The sequence below is a fragment of the Lutra lutra genome, chromosome 7 (assembly GCF_902655055.1).
Source record: "Lutra lutra chromosome 7, mLutLut1.2, whole genome shotgun sequence".
Lineage (NCBI taxonomy): Eukaryota > Metazoa > Chordata > Mammalia > Carnivora > Mustelidae > Lutra > Lutra lutra.
Window position 1 is genome coordinate 136359338 of NC_062284.1, and position 18747 is coordinate 136378084.

The 18747-nt window shown below is 57.1% G+C and overlaps 1 protein-coding gene across 3 annotated transcripts in view; it reads right to left on the reverse strand.

The window, feature by feature from the left end:
* ITPK1 (inositol-tetrakisphosphate 1-kinase) overlaps positions 1 to 18747 on the reverse strand; it is a 168130-nt gene that overhangs the window by 56277 nt on the left and 93106 nt on the right. For all 3 annotated transcript variants that reach the window (XM_047736801.1, XM_047736800.1, XM_047736799.1), the window contains exon 4: positions 11185 to 11310. In XM_047736801.1, the coding sequence (XP_047592757.1) occupies positions 11185 to 11310 (126 nt within the window). The remainder of the gene's footprint in view (positions 1 to 11184; positions 11311 to 18747) is intronic.

Consider the following 18747-nt stretch of genomic DNA (forward strand, 5'->3'; position numbering starts at 1 on the left):
TTGGTGGGAGTGTAACCGGATCGACTCTATGGGAGGAAACCGGACACCAGCAAAATCAAGAACACATGAACTCGGTGTCTCTACTTCCAGGTATCTGTCCCACAGAACCCCCCGCGTGTGCACACAGACGCATGCACTAGGGCATTTCATCACCAAGGCATGTTCCAGAAACATCAGTAGAGAGCTGGTTAAGGGAAGGATTTAAGACCAGTTAATGGTATATCATGTAGCCATTAAACAGAATGAGGCAGCCCAAAGGGCTGATGTGAAATCATTTGCAAGATCTACTGTGGGAACAACGGCTTTGTGTGGGGAAAGGAAGACCATATTTGTTCACACACAAAAAGGCTCAAGGTCCCGGGGAACCGATGGCTGCACCAAGATGGGAAGTGGTTGGCTGGGCAGCAGAGGTGGTGGGGGGAAGACCCTGACATTACCGAGACCAGTCCGTCAGGACTGGTGAGAGCCACCCACAGACGACACAGGGAAAGCCAGGCCTAAGGAATGCACCAGAATCACAGTCCACGAGATGATGGCGATTTGCTGTCCCAGACGGGGCATGAGGTGGGAGAAACACTGGAACATTCACGAAGGGCACAGCAAGTTTCCATGGAGCAGAACACCAGCAATAACCACCCCCCACACCCGTCCCCACCGATGAACAGAACACTCATAGAAAAAGGGGCTCGGAAGGGACAAGAAGCCGGAGCCCCAGGCCCCAGACTCCAGAATGAGCTGTACAGACTCATACCACTGACAGGGCCCATCCCTTTTCCGGATGAGGTAAGGTGCTTAGACAGTGCCCGTGTGGAGCAGGGCTGGGCCTGAGCACCCCTAAAACAGCAGGTTCTCCTGGGCATGCGACTCTGCATGCCCGCCTCAGTGTCCCTAACGGGCACCCCCATCCCAGAGCCGGCTGCCCCCCCATGGCTGACTGTCCACCTGACCCCCAGACAGTCTCACGTCACGTGCCTTGCTCAGCCACCCGGCGAGCAGCCTGAGTCCGACAGTGTGGTCCTGACGGGTGAGAAACCTGTTCATAGAGTGGACAAAAAAGTCCACGAATGAGCTCCCGCCAAAACATATCCCCAAATGCTGAGGAAGAAAGGGCTGGAAGTAAACAGAATGCTCTATTATTTAAGATGGCAAATGCCTTCTCCCTGGCCTTCCCAGCAACACCCCCCCCCCCCGCCAAACCGTGGAAGACAGCCCCTCCCTCTCTATCCCCAAACTACAGCACCAAACTCGTAAGTGGGCTCTCCATCCTCCGTCAGCAGGTGGCTAGCACAGGGCCGGGCTGGACTGTTCACCCGACGAATGTCCCATGCCCTGTCACAGCGCCATGGCCCTACTCAGGTCCTCTGGAGCCGGGGAAAGGACCCCCAGGGCTGGGTGCTGGTCAGAACGCGTCCCCTCACAGGCCAACGCTAAACCAGGACAGACTAGCACCTCCATTCAGGGATCCCTGTGGGGGACTGGACGGGTCCCAGCAGTCCCGGGGCCCACTCATCAGAGCCAGCAGCTGGGCAATGTCAGGACCAGAGAGAGGCAGCGGCTGCTTGGGCCCTGTGTTCCTTAAGCACCTATGTTAACACCCCTGTGTACCTCTGCCACACATGGGCCCCCACGAGCACGAGCACACCCCCTCCATGCCTGCATCCCCCTACAGGTACCCCCCAGGTGCCTCCAGTGAGCTGTGGAGCTCCCCCTGCCCTTGGGCCGAGGGACACTTCCCAGGACAAGGCCACAGGCCTGCTGGGTGGCCCCACCCACCCACCAGCACCCAGCCCTCCAGCCAGAGTTGAACTCTCAGTTCCCAGAACCAACCAAGGCCTCCCCAGGGCCCGCAGGCTGCCCAGCCTGCTGTCAGCGGGGTAGGGGGTGGGGGGAGTCATCGGGGAGCCGGGCAGGGTCTGTGGAGTGCTGCTGAACAAGGGGAAAACCAGGGGCCGCTCTAGCCAAACATGCCTTGGCCCCTCAACTCCGCACTTGGTGCCCCCAGCCATACCCCCCAGCCTTCCTAGCTTCTGGAAGGAAGGCTCCAGCTGCCCCACCACACAAGCACCACACGCCCGTTACACATCCCCCCTCCTCCCCGGCAGGAACCCTGGTTCTGAAGGTGACTCCCCTCGGCACCCTGCAGCCCCCCGCTAACCCGCAGCCGTCAGGCTCACTAGGTTCCTCCAATCCACCCACCCGGCCCACACCGCCTTCGTCAGGGTCCTCAGACCTCTGGGCCTGTCCGGCCAAAGGACTCTGTCGCCTGGCTTGCTCCCCTCTATCAAAGACCTCTCAGGCCTCAGCTCAAATGTCAACTCCTCAGAGAGGCCGCAGGACCGGGTGATAAGAACTTCCCTTTCATCTACCACAAGCCCCAATTTGTCTTATTCCCAGAACTTTCCGTAATTGGAGACCGTGTTACTTTTCTCTCTGCTTGCTTGTGTTTTGTGTGCATTCCCTCCCTCCCTCCCACCCCACCCCCACACACCCAAATACAATTGTGTGGGGGCAGGGGCTGAGTCCCCCTGATGTGATGTATTGATTACTGTATCTGCCATCTTTGAAGATTTCTGGCTCAATTAAGACTTGGCTGAATGAATGAGGTAACAGATCTGCGATGACTGATCCTGGAGATCAATGAACAGACTGAGAGATGCGGGCCAGGTCAGGGGCTGGAAGCTGGGGGCTGTGAGAGAACGGAGACAGTGGGCGCAGTTCTTGGGGCTCAGGGAGGTCCTCGTGCCTCAGAGGACCGAGGTCAGCAGAGGCCAGCTTGGCTGGTGAGCGGCTTTGTGACTGACCACAGGAAGGCGAAGTAAACCCCAATGGCTTTATCGTGAGCACGCAGCCCACATGGGAAACACAGAAGCAAGTCAGGAAGTCATGGCCCCAAAACAGGCCAGGAGGAGAATGGCAGAAGGTGACCTTTCTGTTGCAGGTGTTGTTGAAATAAGAGCCCGAGAGACTTCAGTCCCCCTGGACTGAGATCCCAATCTCCAAAACCCAGCTGCATCCAACGAGGCCTCCATATCCACGCTTTTAGAACAAGAGAGGCTTCACTTATGCGTGGAAGCCGTCAGAGCCGCTGTGCTCTGAGAAAGGCAGGGGTCTCAACCAGGCGCAAATTTGCCTCTCGCCCCCCAGAAGCCATTCAGCAACAGGCATTTTTGGTTGTCACAATTGAGGGTGGTGGAGGCCAGGGATGTTGCCGAACATTGTACCATGAACAGGACAGCCCCACAATATAGAATCGTTCAGCCCAAGACGTCAATAGTGTCAGAGCTAAGGAACCCTGAAATCACATGCATAAGTTCTTTCTTCAACCTTGGAAAACTTTACTATTAATAAACGTTAGTATTTCTAAAACCCAGTGTACCTCAAACCCTGTGCCATAAAACGCTGACGGCCCACACGCCGCCGCCGCGAGCTGGGTCAGAGCTCAGGCTTCCAGGGCAGCTGGCCCCTCCCACTGCACCACCCAGGGCTGTGCGAAGTCCAGCTCTGTGGGGAGGGGCTGGAAACAGGGTCATGAAGTCGTGGGCCTGCCTGGGGGACCGGTCTTCCTCTCTCTGCAGGAAAGGCCCTGCAGACAGCCGATGGCACTCAATGGCACCAACCCCGCGGGGAGAAAGAATGACTCACTACCCCCGCCTGACCTGGGCCCACAATGGGCAGATTGTGCGGCCATCTCCACCACTGGGGGAGGGGCCTTGTCACCCGGGGCAGGAGTCCTGAAGAGCCTGACCTCATGGCCACCCCAGGCCAGGACCTGTCCTCTCAGGCCAGGGCCACCACCAAGGCCCAGTTCTGACTCCCCTGGCATCTGGTGGCTGCTGTTCGTCACCAGGCGGCCCCAGCTGTGTCAGAGGCAATCCCGGACGGTGACCTCTTCCCTAAGGTGACCCTGAATCGCTGGCCCTCCCCCCCCCACTCCAAGCTGCTGGCCAACACTGCCCTGAGGCCTACTTGGAAGAACTGTGAGCGACAGACAATCCAGCCTCGGTGGTACTCTAGCTGAGCAGCCCCAGGCGAGTGCCTTAACTTCCTTGGGCCTGTATCCTTACCTGAAAAAGGGGTAAGTAAAAATCCCATTCTCCCAGGGACTGACCTCTGCACAAAATGAGATAAGAGATGCGGAGTGCCCAGAGCACATGAGGCCAGCTGGGACCTGCTCGGGAAGCGTGGCCTCTGGCAGGCCTCCGCAGAGACCACCCCAATCCCTCGCTGGCACCTCCAGCCGGGAAGCCCACATGCCACTAAGCTCCACTCCCAAAGAGAAACTCACTTGATTTTTGTCGGGTTTAGATGTTATCTCCCAAATCAGGTCAGAAGGCCCAGAACCACAAAATCATGCTGCTCCTGCTTCCACTCCATCCCTCCGGCATGTGGCACCAAGCCCCAGGCTGCGGCCACCCAGTGAACAATGAGAACGGACAGGGTTTGAGCCGGTGCGGCTGTGAAAGTGTTTCTGAGCCCCAGGGGTCGGGGGCAGAGCGGAGCCATGGTCCCGGAGGTGATCGCTGCCGCTTAGGACCACTGCCTTTCAGGTGGGGACGCCACAGCAATCAAGGTCCCATCCCACACTGTCATCCCAGCACGTTCCCAGGGAGGCAGGCAGGGCCCCCAAGGCCCTGGTGAGGGGACTGGTGAGAGGCAGAGCTGGGCACAGAACCTAAGTCTCTTGACCTCCACCCAGCCCTGCCTCCAGAGTCACTGCCCGTCTCCGCTCCCGGCACAGAGGACACCTGTCATCTGGGGGCATTTTCAGAACCATCGCGTTGCTGACTACAGTCACGACTAAGAACTCCTAGGTCGGCTGTGACGAGTAGCGCTGATCACAGAAACTCTTAAGAGCCAGGAAGTGCTTCGCGGGGTTCTCCTCCTCCTGCCACGACGATCTGTCCGCAGCCGCTCCGTCCCCCCAGCTCCCGCCCGTGCAGTGGGGCCCAGTTGACCCTCCGATGACGGTGTCGCAGGCAGAAATGAGCCTGGGCCGGGCTGGGGGAGCCGCTAGTTACTGCTGCGAGCCAGTCCTCATACCCTGTCGTAGGAAGGGCCTCAAAAGCCACCCCCTCCGCCCTGCCCCAGTGTGAGAGGAAACCGGAGTCTACAGCCAGCCTGGGAGGCAGGGGCAGGTCACACACCGGCCAGGGCCAACAAGCGCCCGGCACGTTTAGCACACGCGGGCCTCCAGCAGCCCTGGGAGGCAGGGACGCCGCCTGCCCCTATTTTAGAGATAAAGGAACTGAAACGCAGGAGAAATGAGAAGACGTTCCCAAGGCTAGTGGGGAGAAGTTGGGGGGGAGCTCTGGACCCAGGCTACAGGCTCTGACATCAGTGTACCTAACCACTGTGCCCTGGGGGGACGAGAGCCCGAATTAGGAAAACGGCCAATTCGCGGACTCCAGACATCGACACTCGAGACAGAATGAGGGCTGCAGGGAAGACACACAGGTGACCAAGAAGCACGCAGAGAATGCCCGCCATCGTCAGCCATCAGGGAAATTTGAACCAAAACTCCAAGATGCTACCTCACACCCACTAGGATCGCTAAAATCAACATCAGATCTAAGTGCTGGCAAGGAAGCGGAGACGCTGAAACCTTTATGCACTGCTGGCAGGGATGGAAAACAGTGCCACACGAGGAAAACCAGGCTGGGGGTTCCCAACCTCGGAAACCGCCCCCACGTGACCCAGCAGTGCCCCGCCCCCACGTGTATTCCCACAAGAAAGGAGAATGTATACAGAAGAGCTTATAGCAGTGCTTTTTTTTTTTTTTGAAAAGAGAGAGGGATGCCTGGGTGGCTCAGTCACTTGAGGGTCTGCCTTCGCCTCACGTCATGATCTGAGGGTCCTGGGTTCGAGTCCTACATTGGGCTGTCTGCTCAGCGGGGAGTCTGTTTCTCCCTCTCTCTCTGCCCCTCCCCCTGTTCATGTTCTCCCTTTGTCTCTGAAATAAGTAAAATCTTTAAAAAAGAGAGAGAGAGGGGCACCTGGGTGGCTCAGTGGGTTAAGCCACTGCCTTCGGCTCAGGTCATGATCTCAGGGTCCTGGGATCGAGCCCCGCATCGGGCTCTCTGTTCAGCAGGGAGCCTGCTTCCTCCTCTCTCTCTGCCTGCCTCTCTGCCTGCTTGTGATCTCTCTCTGTCAAATAAATAAATAAAATCTTTAAAAAAAAAAAAAAAGAGAGAGAGAGAGAGAGAGAGAGGCAAAAGAGAGAATCTTAAGCAGACTCCACGCCCAGCATGGAGCCTGACATGGGGCTCTATCTCACAACCATAAGGTCATGACCCAAGTGGAAATCAAGAGTTAGACGCTTCACCAACCGAGCTGCCCAGGTGCCCCAGCAGTGCCATTCCTGAGAGTGAGAACATGGAAACGACCCATCAGCTGATGACCGGACACACAGTGTGTGTCTCCAAATGGAATGTTACTCAGCCATCGGAAGGACGGAAGTGACGATTCATACTATGACACGCGGCGGGGCCAGCGGGGCGGGGGGTGCCTGGAAAGCCTTATGCTAAGTGACAGAAGGAAGTCACAGAAGCCAAGTATTCTAGGACTCCATTCACATTAAAGTCCAGAATAGGGAAAGCTATAGAGACAGAAAGTGGGGGTTGCCTAGGGCCAGCAAGGGAGGTGATAGCAAAAGATTCGGGGTTTTGGGAGGGGGAATGACAAAAATGTCCTAAAAGGGACTGCACAGATCTACGAATACACTGAAACCCATCAGACCGTACACTTCAAGTGCGTGAGTGGTACGGTATGTGAGATACAGCTCAATAAGCCTGTTTTTCAAGCTACAGGGGAGGGGAGGGGGAGCGGGGCTACTGAAGGTTTATTCTAAAAGCTGCTTCCTTTTAGGTAAAACCGACGTGCAAAGCGTGCATTCCCTGCCTGCATCCACGAGGTGAGGAAGGAGCTCCCTTCCTAGATGCATGTCACACAAGCCGATGGCCAGCCGGGACCCAAGAGGTGAGTGGGGCGTTGCCACGCACGGGCCTATGGGTGCCAGCCTGTCACAGCCCAGGGATCCCCGGGGGCACTGGGATGAGGATGGGGGCACTGCTGAGCCCCCAGGGGCATGAGCTCTCTTTCTACTGCAGAAACTGCCAGGCTCCGATGACTATGGTGTCCTCGCTCCTCAGAGTTCATCTTGCCTTGGCAATGGCCTCCTCCTAAGCAGGGCCTCTCTCATGCCAGGGAAATCTGATCTTATCGCCCTCACCCCCGGCCTGCAGGATGAAGTCCAAGCTCCCCAGCCTGGCAGGAAAAAGCCCTCTCCCTCCAACCTGTTCATCCTGCAGTTCCCCACCCCCCGGAGGCATCCCCACACGTACCCGACGGCCCGGGCAGCACTGTCTGCCTCATGAACCCTCCTTGGGCCCTTCTTCCAGCTGGAGCCATTTGCTCCCTCCTCTGACCCACCAGGGCACGCTGCACTGAGCCAGCACCACCAGCACCACCCCATCCCTTCACAAACACATGGACACAATTCCTATGTGGCAGGAATCATGTGTGGCAGTGGGGATCCTGGTGAGCTCAACGTGGGTGCGATCTCTGCCCCTGTGCGGCTAACCCCCAGATGGACAGACAGACAGTAGCAACCACTAGAGCATCAGGCACTTCCCAATGGAGGGAAGGAAAAGCAGAACCTTATGAGGGCCTAGGGTGGTGGGTGTGTCCTTAGAAAGGTCACCAGGGAGGCCTTCCTAAGGGAGGAACACCTGAGCTGAGAGCTAGGGGAGAAGAAGGAATCCCAAGCACGAGGACGGCTGGGGCAAAGGCACTGAGGTGGGCAAGAGTGCAGAGCTGGAGGGCAGAGGTGGGCCGAGGTGAGGATGCTGGGGGGAGGCCACGGGCAGATCACGCAGGCCTCAGGGGCCTGGTTCAAGATTGAATGAAGTCTTCATTATCGCTGCGAAGAGAAGGCACAGAATGGTCTGACACCAGGAAATGTAGCGACCAAGTCTGTGTGTGCCCGAACTCATCACTCTGGGGGCCGTGGGGCAGTTCCTGGTTTCCCCATCAGCCTTGCCTCAGGGCTAGGTCCTCACCTAGTGCTTGCGGAGCACTTACCAATCTTCTAGCTGATCGAGGTGGGGAAGAGCTGTCAGTTTAGACTCAGACCCGCCCCCCTTCCAAGCTCCTTCAGGGAAAACCCCAGGAAGATCCACCTAGACAGCCCCACATGCCCCACAGAACATAACCACTGTGACCCTTCTGGGTGATTCTGGGGATGGAAGGGGCTGCAGGAGGACCACCCCCCAGCCCCTCCTCCCAGGTGGCCATGGCTGTCACAGTGAGAAGGTTCTCCATGCTCCCCAGAGGAAACAGATCAAGAGGGCAGAGCACCCTTGAGCATTGCGATGGGGACCCTCGCACCACCCCAACCCCACTGGCCTACATGGGCAGGGCCCCCCGAGGCCTGTTCAGTGACAGCTGACCCTTGGGCAGAGCCGCAGCAGCACCAGGCCGCTGGCTCCACATGAACCCCGGGGCAGAAAAACAACTGAATCATCCTGATGATTCTCCAGGCAAAGCTCTCTTGGGGCCAATATTTAAAAAAAAAAAAAAAAAAAAGGCTTGGGGAGGTGGTTTCTATGGCAACCTGTTTTAGTGATCTGCAATGAACCCCAGGCCCACACCCTCCAACCTGTCCTCAAAGGCAGCCAGGAAAAAAGCATTAACCTCTGAGCTCAGAGAATTCCTTTCCATCACAGGCTGGAGGCTTCATGGAAGCATCCCAGGGGCAGAACGCTTTAGGGCTATCAGGAAGACCTCAGAAACACCTCTTCCTCGGCTCACTTCTCCTGGGACCTGAATACGGCATCTGGAGAAGGCCCTTCGAGATGAGCCCCTTCTGGGTCAAAATCTTTGTTTCCTTACTCACACCAAAGGCAGAAAGGCCAGCTTTGCAAACCCAAGCCCTGGGCTTGGCCTCTCTGCCACGGACCCTGTGCTCCCTCCCCACCCAAGCCAACAGCCCCTTGTTAAAGTCTTGCATGAATATTAAAACAAGAATCTGAAAACAAGCGGCATGACCAAGGTCACATGCCAGTTTATCTGGTCTGGCTCTGAACCCTACAGGTCAACTCGGTCAGTGACTTGGTGGCAGGAAGGAGGCCGGGAGTAGCCAAACGGGCCTTCCCCCTGGCCCTCACCCGGAGTCCCTCTGTCCCCCTCTTCACCAGCCCCCGCTGTCTCCTCTCTTCCCTAGGCCTCTGGAAAGCTCAGCCTATCACCCTTTTCCCCAAAGGATTGTTCTCTTCACAAAGGAGGAAACGTCCGGGCCTTATCAGATATCCGGCTTCATGCTCGAGCACAGAGTGCAGTGAAAATTTATCCCAAAAATACCAAGGCTAGAAGGTTACACTGAGGTCACCTCAGTCATCTGAGGGCTGGCTGAGCTGTGTGTGCCCTGGCTGGGACAGACTCCAGGGACCCAGTCCAAGGCTTCCAGGGGAAATGCACGCAGTGGCTGAAACCCTGAAGCCCCACGTCCCCGTACCCCCACCCCCGCCACGTTCTCCTGTAACCTTGTCTTCCACCCAGATCGGAACTCATGGACCCAGTTCTCCTTCACTATTTGGCTACCACCTGCCCGGGGCTGTGGGCACATGTGTGATCACGGGAAGTGAAGGATGGGAGCCCCCCGCTCCTCGGGGCAGTCGTTCCCAAACTCCCAGGGGCTGCCTGGGGCTGCCTGGGGGCTACCGCCCTTGATGCTGGTGAACAGAGCAACACAGGTAATAGCTGCGGCCCCCTCGAAGTCCCAGCTGCAGGAGCAGAATGCCTGCACGCTCAGCAAACAGTAGGCACCTCTACATACACAGACATTTACTTCTCATGGCAACCTGGCCGTCCTCAGGACTAGAAACTATCTGCATCCCCATTTTACAGAAAAGGAAACTAAGGCTCACGGAGGTCACATGATCAAAGTGGCCTTGAGCAGTGTAAGAACCACTTCACAGGTTTGGCATCGTGTGCTCTGACCAACGTTGTAGGAGGTTTTCCTGGTCCTGATACCGTCTCACAAATAGGAAAACGGGAGTGTAGGGAGGTTAGGGAGGAGCCTTGGGTGCGCCTTGCCCATGGCCCCCAGCCCTATGAAAGCATGAGGGACTTTGGGCCACGGGCAAGACAAAGGCCCTGGAGGACATGACATGGGGACAGCACCCGCTCCCCCCCGGCCCCACAGGCAGGGGGCCACCAGCAAGGCCACGAGCAGGACACAACTGCTTTTGGGCTACTTGCACATGGGAAGTGGGAGTCCGTGGCAGATCCGGCCAAGAAGGGGGAGAGCCATGGGGAAGCAAGCAAAGGAGGCTGAGGTCACGACCGCAGACACAGGCGGGAAAGAAAATGTTTCAGCAGGAGGGCTACTGTGTGGCCAAGGAGGCTAAGGAGAGTCCCCTTTGTGTGGCTACAGAAGGACAGGACATCAAATCTCCAATTATCACACATTGAAAAGCACGCTCAAGCATCCCCTCCCAGCAGGGAGGCCCTCCACGTTGGCTATATTTCACTGATAATACGACTCTGTTTTTCAAGGGGACGAATCATGGTCTCGCCTACAACAGAGAAATCACAGGACAAGTCAGTGGGGACAAAGGTAGCACCTCCCAAGGTGGGCGGTGGGTCACGGAGGGGTCAAGCCCGTGGGGGGATGGGGGATGAAGGCAGGGAGGAGGGAACAGCGGCCATGCTCAGAGACCAGCACACAGGGGTCAAAGCAATGAGCACGGGGGCGGGGGAGGGGGGGCTGGTGTTCTCCACCAAGGCAGGACCCGGGGAGCTGGGCAAGCTATTCTACCTCAACAGCCCCCAGGGATCCCTTTCTCAACATGAGGCAGGAGGGTCCCAGCCCCGGTGCCAACTCAGAACCATGGACCGAGACTGTGTGTGCTGCGCGGGCAGAGGCCACATCTGGACAGGGCAGCGCTCTGATCAGTAATGCTCATCTACCCCGGCAGAGAGCGAAGGGTGAGCTGACCACACCCTGGCTGGATCCTGTCTGACACCCAAGGAGACAGAGGCCCTGGCAAGGAGGTGCCCACCCACAAGCACAAATGCTGGGAGCAGCAGGACCACGACCCCGGACTAGACGGCAAGACAGCCGTTGAAGTTCTAGAAGCACACAGGGCCATTCTGGGGCCGTCCCTCCTCACTGTCCTCGCTCACCTGGAACCTGTGCACCAGCTCCAGGGACTGGCTGTCGTTCTGGTCGGCTTCGAGGATGACATCGGTCAGCTTATGGATGATGACGTCCAGGGGACCCTGCTCCTCAATCGGCCGGCTAAGGTTCAGCTGCCAGGGAAAGGCGGGGAGGACACAGAGAAAAAGAACAACTTCAGCACCTGAGCCACTGCCCGGCTGTCTCCCCCCATCCACCCCTGCCCGTCCCTGCAGCCCTGGGAAAGCGGGCAGGAGGAAGGCCGGCGCTCATGGGAAATACAATCAGGACAAAAGGCGCAAACCCACTAAGCTTCTAGAATGCCCCCAGGGCAGGCCCTGTGTGCGCATTTCTGTCTCCAAGCCCCCACAGCACCCTGGATACCCAAGACACACACGTGGAACCAAGGCATCTACGAGTTAAGCGACCGTCGCTGTGCCGTCGCTGTACAGAGAAAACATCTACTGGACACGCATGATCTGCTCTATGACCCCAATGTTTCAGGTAAGGAAACCAGGGCTCTGCGAGGCGAAGCCAAATGACTGAAGTCACACGGCCAGGTCTAAAGTGAGATCCAGGCAGGTACTCTTCCCACGGAGCGACGGCACCCCACGCCCGAGAGGCACCACCCCGAGAGACGGGCAGCTCGTGCTTCACCTTGAAATCCAGGCTCATCCCAGACACCGTGAGGGAGTGCGGGGTGGCCCTGCTGGCCCTGCCCCACAGGGGGCTCTGTTTGTTTTTTCAAGAATGCTGGGTTAGGGAGATCGAATCCCCAGGGAGCCAGACCCACCGGCTGACAGAGTGTCAGTGTCACCTGACCCCAGGGCCGGAGCACCTGCCAATAACCGGGCAGCCCGACAGCAAGCTCCCTGACCCGCCAGATGTCTGCCACCCGGCACGCGGCCACCACCAGCTGCAAGGCCAGGCCCCTGGAGGCAGCGGCGCCAGCCCGGCACCTGGCTGACCCCCCAGATGGCCTCAGCAGAGGCCAGAGAATGTCATCAGCCCCACCCCCACTCATCCCCCCCACAAGCAGGGCTCCCTCCAGGATTCCAGGCTGTTTCCAAGTTGCTAGTAAAGAAATCACAGTGTCCGCTCTGGGAAGGCATCGCGCTAGAAACGGTTTTTATTTTCCAACCACGTGATGAAAAGTGATTTCACAAATGAGGAGAGCGGGGAACACGGACTTTTGGAATCCCAGGCCCCCTCACCCCAGGGTCTGACAGCGAGAAAGTGGAGGCAATCAGATGCAGATCTGAAGCCTGGAGCGAGCTTGCCGTCCAGTGCAAGCCCCAGCCCCAAGCCCACTCTGGGCCCCGGGAGGCTGGGCTCTACAGCCACAAGCAGCTGGCCGCCCTGTCCTCTGGCTTCTGGCCGAGCGGCCAACGGAGGCACATGAGAAGATGGGGGAGAGGGGGAGAGAGATGTCCGGGTGTCTGCTCCCACTGTCCTCACACCCTCGCCGTATTTCTGGCACCAGACACCCCCTGTCAAGCAGGCAGCTCCTCTCCCAAGCCCTCCACTGTCTCGAGAGCTCCCCGCCCCTGTCCCCTCGAGCCTGGGGTGGTGACAGTTTGCCCCGCTGTGGGGGCCGTGCCACATCTCGCTGGCGGCTCTGACCCAGCTCCCACCTTGTTATCCTCTCTTGGTTAAACTCTTGTCTCGTCAAACCTTCCGAAAAGTATCAGCTAAGTACCAATATTTAGCTTTCTTAGGTCTTCCGAAAGTACCAGTACCTTAGCTTTTTTTTTTTTTTTCTCTTTTTGGCCTGACAGAAAGAGATTTCCCCTACTTAAAAAAAAAAAAAAAAAAAAAAAAAAATCCCACGGATCTCACAATAATACTGCAGGAGCCTCTTCCCACCACAGGGAGACCAGCCTGGATACAATCCAGAACAAGCCCGACTAGCTGAGAAGCCGGCCATTCCCTCCAGGGCTCCTGGATGGAGAAGGGAAGCAACGCTTGCCGTCCTCACAGTCTCACTGTCACAGACCAGGACACCAAGAGGCCAGGGAAGAAAAGTCACCGGGCAAGTCCTGGTGGTTGGGAAGTGGCCCCGAGGGCGGGGGGGGGGGGGGGGGGGGGGGGGGGGGGGGCAATGGTGCTGGAGGCCCAACAGCAACACCTGCAGGCTGAGTGTGCAGCCAGTGTCCTGGGACTGTGCACCAGCCTGGCTTCTCATGCCCCACCCCCGACTGGGCCTCAGTTTCCCCTCCAATACACACAGGAACTTGGGAGGACCCTTCTGCTTCTGCCCGCGGAGTCGGGATTACCTTCCCATCCAAACCCACTTCCCAGGGAAAACAAGACAAAACAAGGAACAGAATTGGAAGGAAGGGGAGCAAAGCCAGTGGGAAGTGGTACCCCGAGCAGAGAAGCGCAAATTATCAGAAGACGCCCAGATGCAAACCTACTTTGGCTGTACCCGCGGCTCCACCGTGACGGGTACCACAAATGAGAAGCCAATCTTTTCAGACCGAGGCAGCTAGAAACAGCAGAGAACTGGGTCACATGGGTGAAGCCCCATCCCCACCAGCGTGCACATCTCCAGGGAGGAGCTGCTGGGTCTCCTGTACGGCAGGAGGGGACAGAAATGTGTCCCAGTGGGTTTGGGGAAAGAAGATGCCCCTGGCTCGTCCTGGCCTGGCACCAGCCTCAGGCCCGCAGACCTGACAAGCAGGGGCTGTTTGGAAAATAAGCTCTCTGCGTTCCCGGCCATTCCACTGAAGGTAAACAGTTGAGTTCTGGAAGCCGGCCACCTCCCTTTGTATATTTTCCAAGCATTTTTATGCCAGTAAAACCATTTCGTGAGAACAGCAACTTGGGACACACATCAGGCCTGGTCTGGTCCTGGCTTGGCCGTCTGTCACTGCAGCATCTCTGCTGAGACCTGCCTGGACTGGCCACTGACTCCAGAATGTTCTCCAGCCCAGCTTCTCCTCAAGCGGCTAGATAAGCCACATTCACATGAAGGGTCTATCCTCCTGCAAAGACCTCAAGGGGACTCAAGTCTCTCCCTGCTGGCTGGGAAGGAGAAGGTGGGCCCTCTGGGGCTGCCACTCAGGAGCGGGGCTCAGGCAGGGTCCAGGCACACCACAGGAGAGCAGGCCGGCTCCCAAGAACCCAGGACACTACAGAGGAGCAGACCCTGGTGACCCAGGTTTCATTTCACAGATGGGGTGGGGAGGGGAGCTCAGATGGAAGGGAACTCCTTTCAACTGTCATTTTGCTTTTCTGACCACACTCTGCCCCCAGAAAAAGGGAACTTTCCCAGAGACTTGTTGTGGTCTGCAGAAGGGTTCTGATCTGTCCCTCAGCCAGTTACAAGGAGGTCTCAACGAAAGGGCCGCCCCCTGTGGCCAGAAGAGGCCTGTGGGTGCCATGCTTCCAAGTCACGCCACCCTATGAGGCCAAGGCTGGACGCTGTTCCGCACAGAGCTCAGAGCTCAGGCTTCGGAGGGAACAAGGGCTCACTGTTCCCCTCAGAGACTATGACAGGAGGCTGGCTGGCGGTCGGGGAGGGTGAGAGGAGTTGGGACAAAGGCCTCCAAAGCCCAGTGGCTGGAATGTGACCTCTGACTTCCGCAGCAAGCAACCCAGTCACGCCCAGCCCAGGATCCCAGGTGAGCTAGTGTCTGACTACCCCCGTGAGCCCCAGCAGCTGCTCAGGAGGGAGGAAGATGGGCACGGCAGACACCTGGAAACCCCATCGCAGCTTGGCTGCCCCGGGCTGGGCAGACGATGTAACTGCTCTGTGCCTGCTCTGCTCTGTGCTATGTGCCCATAAAACGAGGGCGTTCCTACTCCCGACACTTCGTGGGCTGTTTGGGTGGGTTAGAACATCGCATTTACAGATGTGACGCAGGGCTGATGCAGAGTGGATGCAGTGGTAACACCGCGGAGTGCTCGGACAACGTCCCGCCGCAGCTCGCTGGCTCATTCATTCGACAAGCATTCTCTGCTTGTCCTAGGTGCCAGACACAGACAGCCCCCGCGCTCCCTTCTGGGGGCTGTCCATCAGTAACAGGATTGTCCCGGCGCACTGTGGCAGCAGAACCAAGATACAGCCGCGTGCCGCTCTAGGTCCTGCCTGGGAGACGAGCTCCCTCTCCCCAGAATGTCCCCCGGCCCCACACCCCTTCGTCCACACAGGGACCTTGCACTCATTTTCCAAGTCTCAGCTCCACAGTTCAATCCTTTTTTAGACTTCTCAATTCACTGCACCCCAAACAGGACAATGTGACGGCTGTCTGGTCTCACCCAGAGCCCCAGGACCCTTTGCCTCTCCCTCCACGACTGCAACCTCACTGCCCAAGATAGTCATTGCTCTAACTGACCCTACCACACCAGATCCTGAGATCCCAACAACCAGCGCTGAGCCTGGCCTCCCCAGGACCTAGAATGATGGCTTGAGGTAAGAGGAGCTCGCCGAATGTGTGCTAAATGCCACTGATGTTTCAAAGAACAAAGTGAACACTGCAGACCAACTAGAAGGCACATTCCATGAAGCGGGGGGATTCTTTCCAGCCACAGGGGTTAGAAACAGCCTCCTGGAGAAGGAGGGAGAGGGAAAAGTGGAGCAAGGAAGGTATAACGCAGGCAGCAGGAGTGGCTGCAGAAATCATCTGCATTTGATTCTCCACTTGCACTTGGACAACTGCAAATGCCTGGGGGGCCACAGGCTACCACGTCTGCAGAAAGAGCTGGTCCTATAGCACGGACCCTGGGTTGGCCCCCTGGGAGGGGAGGCCTAGAACCACCCCTCTCGCGCTGCATCTACAGGTTGGAAATGGGATCCTAGAGGACCAGGCACGACTGGAGTTGTGCTATAGTGCGAACACCTAATAAATCCTGAGTGTGTTAAGGTAAAATATGGAGGTTGTGGGCTTGAACGGTTAGCCCGCCCTAATACAGTCCCCCGAGGAGAGAGCGTGTATGCAGTGGAGGACAAGGATACCCCAACAGAGGCTTCCAGACGTCCCCAAACTTCCACGCGTGCTTCCCTGATGGGATCAATTTGCAGCCAGATAGGAAAGAAATGTAAAACCATCTCCGGGGCTCATCAGGGAGGCAGGGGGCCTGGGAGAACGGGCTCCCCGCCCCTGATGCTGGGGCTGCTCATTCTTTCTGGACGCAAGATGCGAGATGTTCTGTGACTGCATTAGTCTGGGCTGCCGAAAACAACCCATCTCTCTCTGAACTGCCAGCCAGGCTGCGCGGGAACCAGCTGGGCGACAGGACCACCCTCCCGCAGCCCCAGCCTCTAGGCAAGAAGACCCATTGCCCTGTGGCTAGGGTGTAGCTGTTGCACACTCACCCAGAGTCAGGCCCTGTCCTTTTTTTTTTTCTTTAAGATTTATTTTTGAGGGAGGGAGAGGGAGGGAGCACAACAGGCAGGAGGAGCGGAGGGAGAGGGAGAATCTGAAGCAGATTCCCCATGCAGCACAGAGACTGACCGGGCCCCGTTCTAAGCACCTGACGTGCACTCGCCCATACAGTTCTTCCAACAGCCTGAGATCGGGACCCACGAGAGGCACAGCGGTCAAGTAACACGCCGCAGATCTCGCGGCTCGTGCCGACTCTTCATTGTTCCCAGGCAACAGCACGGCCGTGGAATCAGCCCGCGGGACACCCTGGCTGCGGGCACTGTGTTCTGTTCTACTGAGGACAGCTCGGTGGGCCTCCAGATGGAAGCTGGTCACCAGGAAGGCCAAGCCACAAGCTTTCAGCCCTATCTCCTGTCCGCCAGCAAGGGGAGAGGGACTCGAAAACTGAGTTAATGCTCAACCATGCCAACATGATGAAGACACCATAAAAATCCCGTAGGTGCAGATGTCGGGGAGGTGTTGAAGCACGGCGCGCTCCAAGGGAACAGGGAGCTTGGCATCCTTTCCCACAGACCCTGCCCTGTGCCTCCCTTCCAGCTGGATGTCCAACCAGACCCTTCATCACAGCTTTTTATAATTAGCCAGCAAGCAAGAAGTAAATTGTTCCTAAGTTCTATGAGCTGCTCTAGCAAATTAATGAAACCCGAGAAGGGGGTCCTGGGACTCTCCAACTGAGAGCCACCTGGCTGGTCAGGAGCACAGGTGACAAGATGGACTTGAGAGTGGCATCTGGGGGCGGGGGGCAGTAGTCTTGTGGGACCAAACCTTTCGCCTGTGAGACCTAACACTATCTCCAGGCAGAGGTAGTCAGAACTGGGTTGCAGCCACGGACACGCAGCTAGGGTTACAAGACTGCCCGTCAGGGGTGAAGGCTCCCACACAGCTGGTGTTGGAAGTGTTCTGGGTGTGTAGTAAGTGTGAGAGGAAAGGACAAGGGCAGGAGGTGTGTTTTTCTTACTCAATAGTGCACGCCATAAATGTCAGCTATTATCTTTCCTATTCCTACGGTTCACATTATTACTGACCAGTGGAAATTTCCCTGACTCTTTATCAAGCAGGGTGTAAGCACAAGCCAGAATTTGAATTTCACAAAGCTACATCCCTTGTACTGACTCACATGAGACTCCTCAAAGCGTCTGCCGCCACCGTGAAATTTACTGTCGTTGTTAGTAATGGTCAACATTTATCAAGTCCCTACTTTGGGCCACAGACTAAGCTCACAGGAGCTTACTATACAAGGTGCAGCTGAGGACACTGAGGCACAGAGGGGTTAAGTCATGGGTCCAGGGTCACAGAGTTACAGCTGCCTGGGACCCGGGTCTCCCTCCTGCCCAAGCCAGACAATTAACCTCTAAGCCAAAAGGTGCCCTGGGTGCCTGGTGTTTTCCTCCCATCCATTCTCCCCTAATTCACTCCTGCAGTGAATGTTTTCATGTGGTATGTTTTCAGCAGTGACTTCAAATGGAAGTTACTAGATGAAAAGTTTGGTCTCAACCAGGATCCAGACAAAATAGCCTGGATGAAAAGTGAGTGGGCGCGACTCGGCTGGATTCCCCTGTGCTCTCCATGGAGCTGGGTATCTGGGACAGAACTAGCACATCTCCCACGTTTAAAGCCTCACTATGCAGGAGCAGGTGTCTGCTGAAGAAGTCGGGTCTGGCACCTCACGATCAGACTTCTGAAGGGAGCCGAGCCTTGGAGGATGCAGCACCAGCCACATCTTTTCAGCAAGGCTGGTTCCAAAAGACAACTCGGGGACAGCAGACTGAAGGCTTTTCCCCAACAAGAGCAACTCTCGCTCCCCAAGGAGCCCAAAGGGGCCCTCAGAGAAGAAAGGAGCTGGAAGTCACCTGCAGCTGGCTACCAAGATCGGCAGGCTGGGCTGAAGACAGAGCCCATCACCGCGGGAGCCCCAGCCCAGGATGGGGAGCGGGACTGACGCCAACACTCTCTGACCCGATTCCCCGATTTCTCAGTAACTGGTTTCCAGTTACTGGGTAATCACAAACAGCGATCTGGCTAAGGCCAAAGAGTGAACAACCTTTTTCCCCCAGAAGATGAGGGGCCAAGCTGATGAAATGATACCAGGGCAGACGGACCTTACAGTTCCAAAGTTCGGGGCACTTGCAAGCTGACTATTTCAAAGAGCCAAAAAGCTTACACCCACCCGGCAAGCATGGC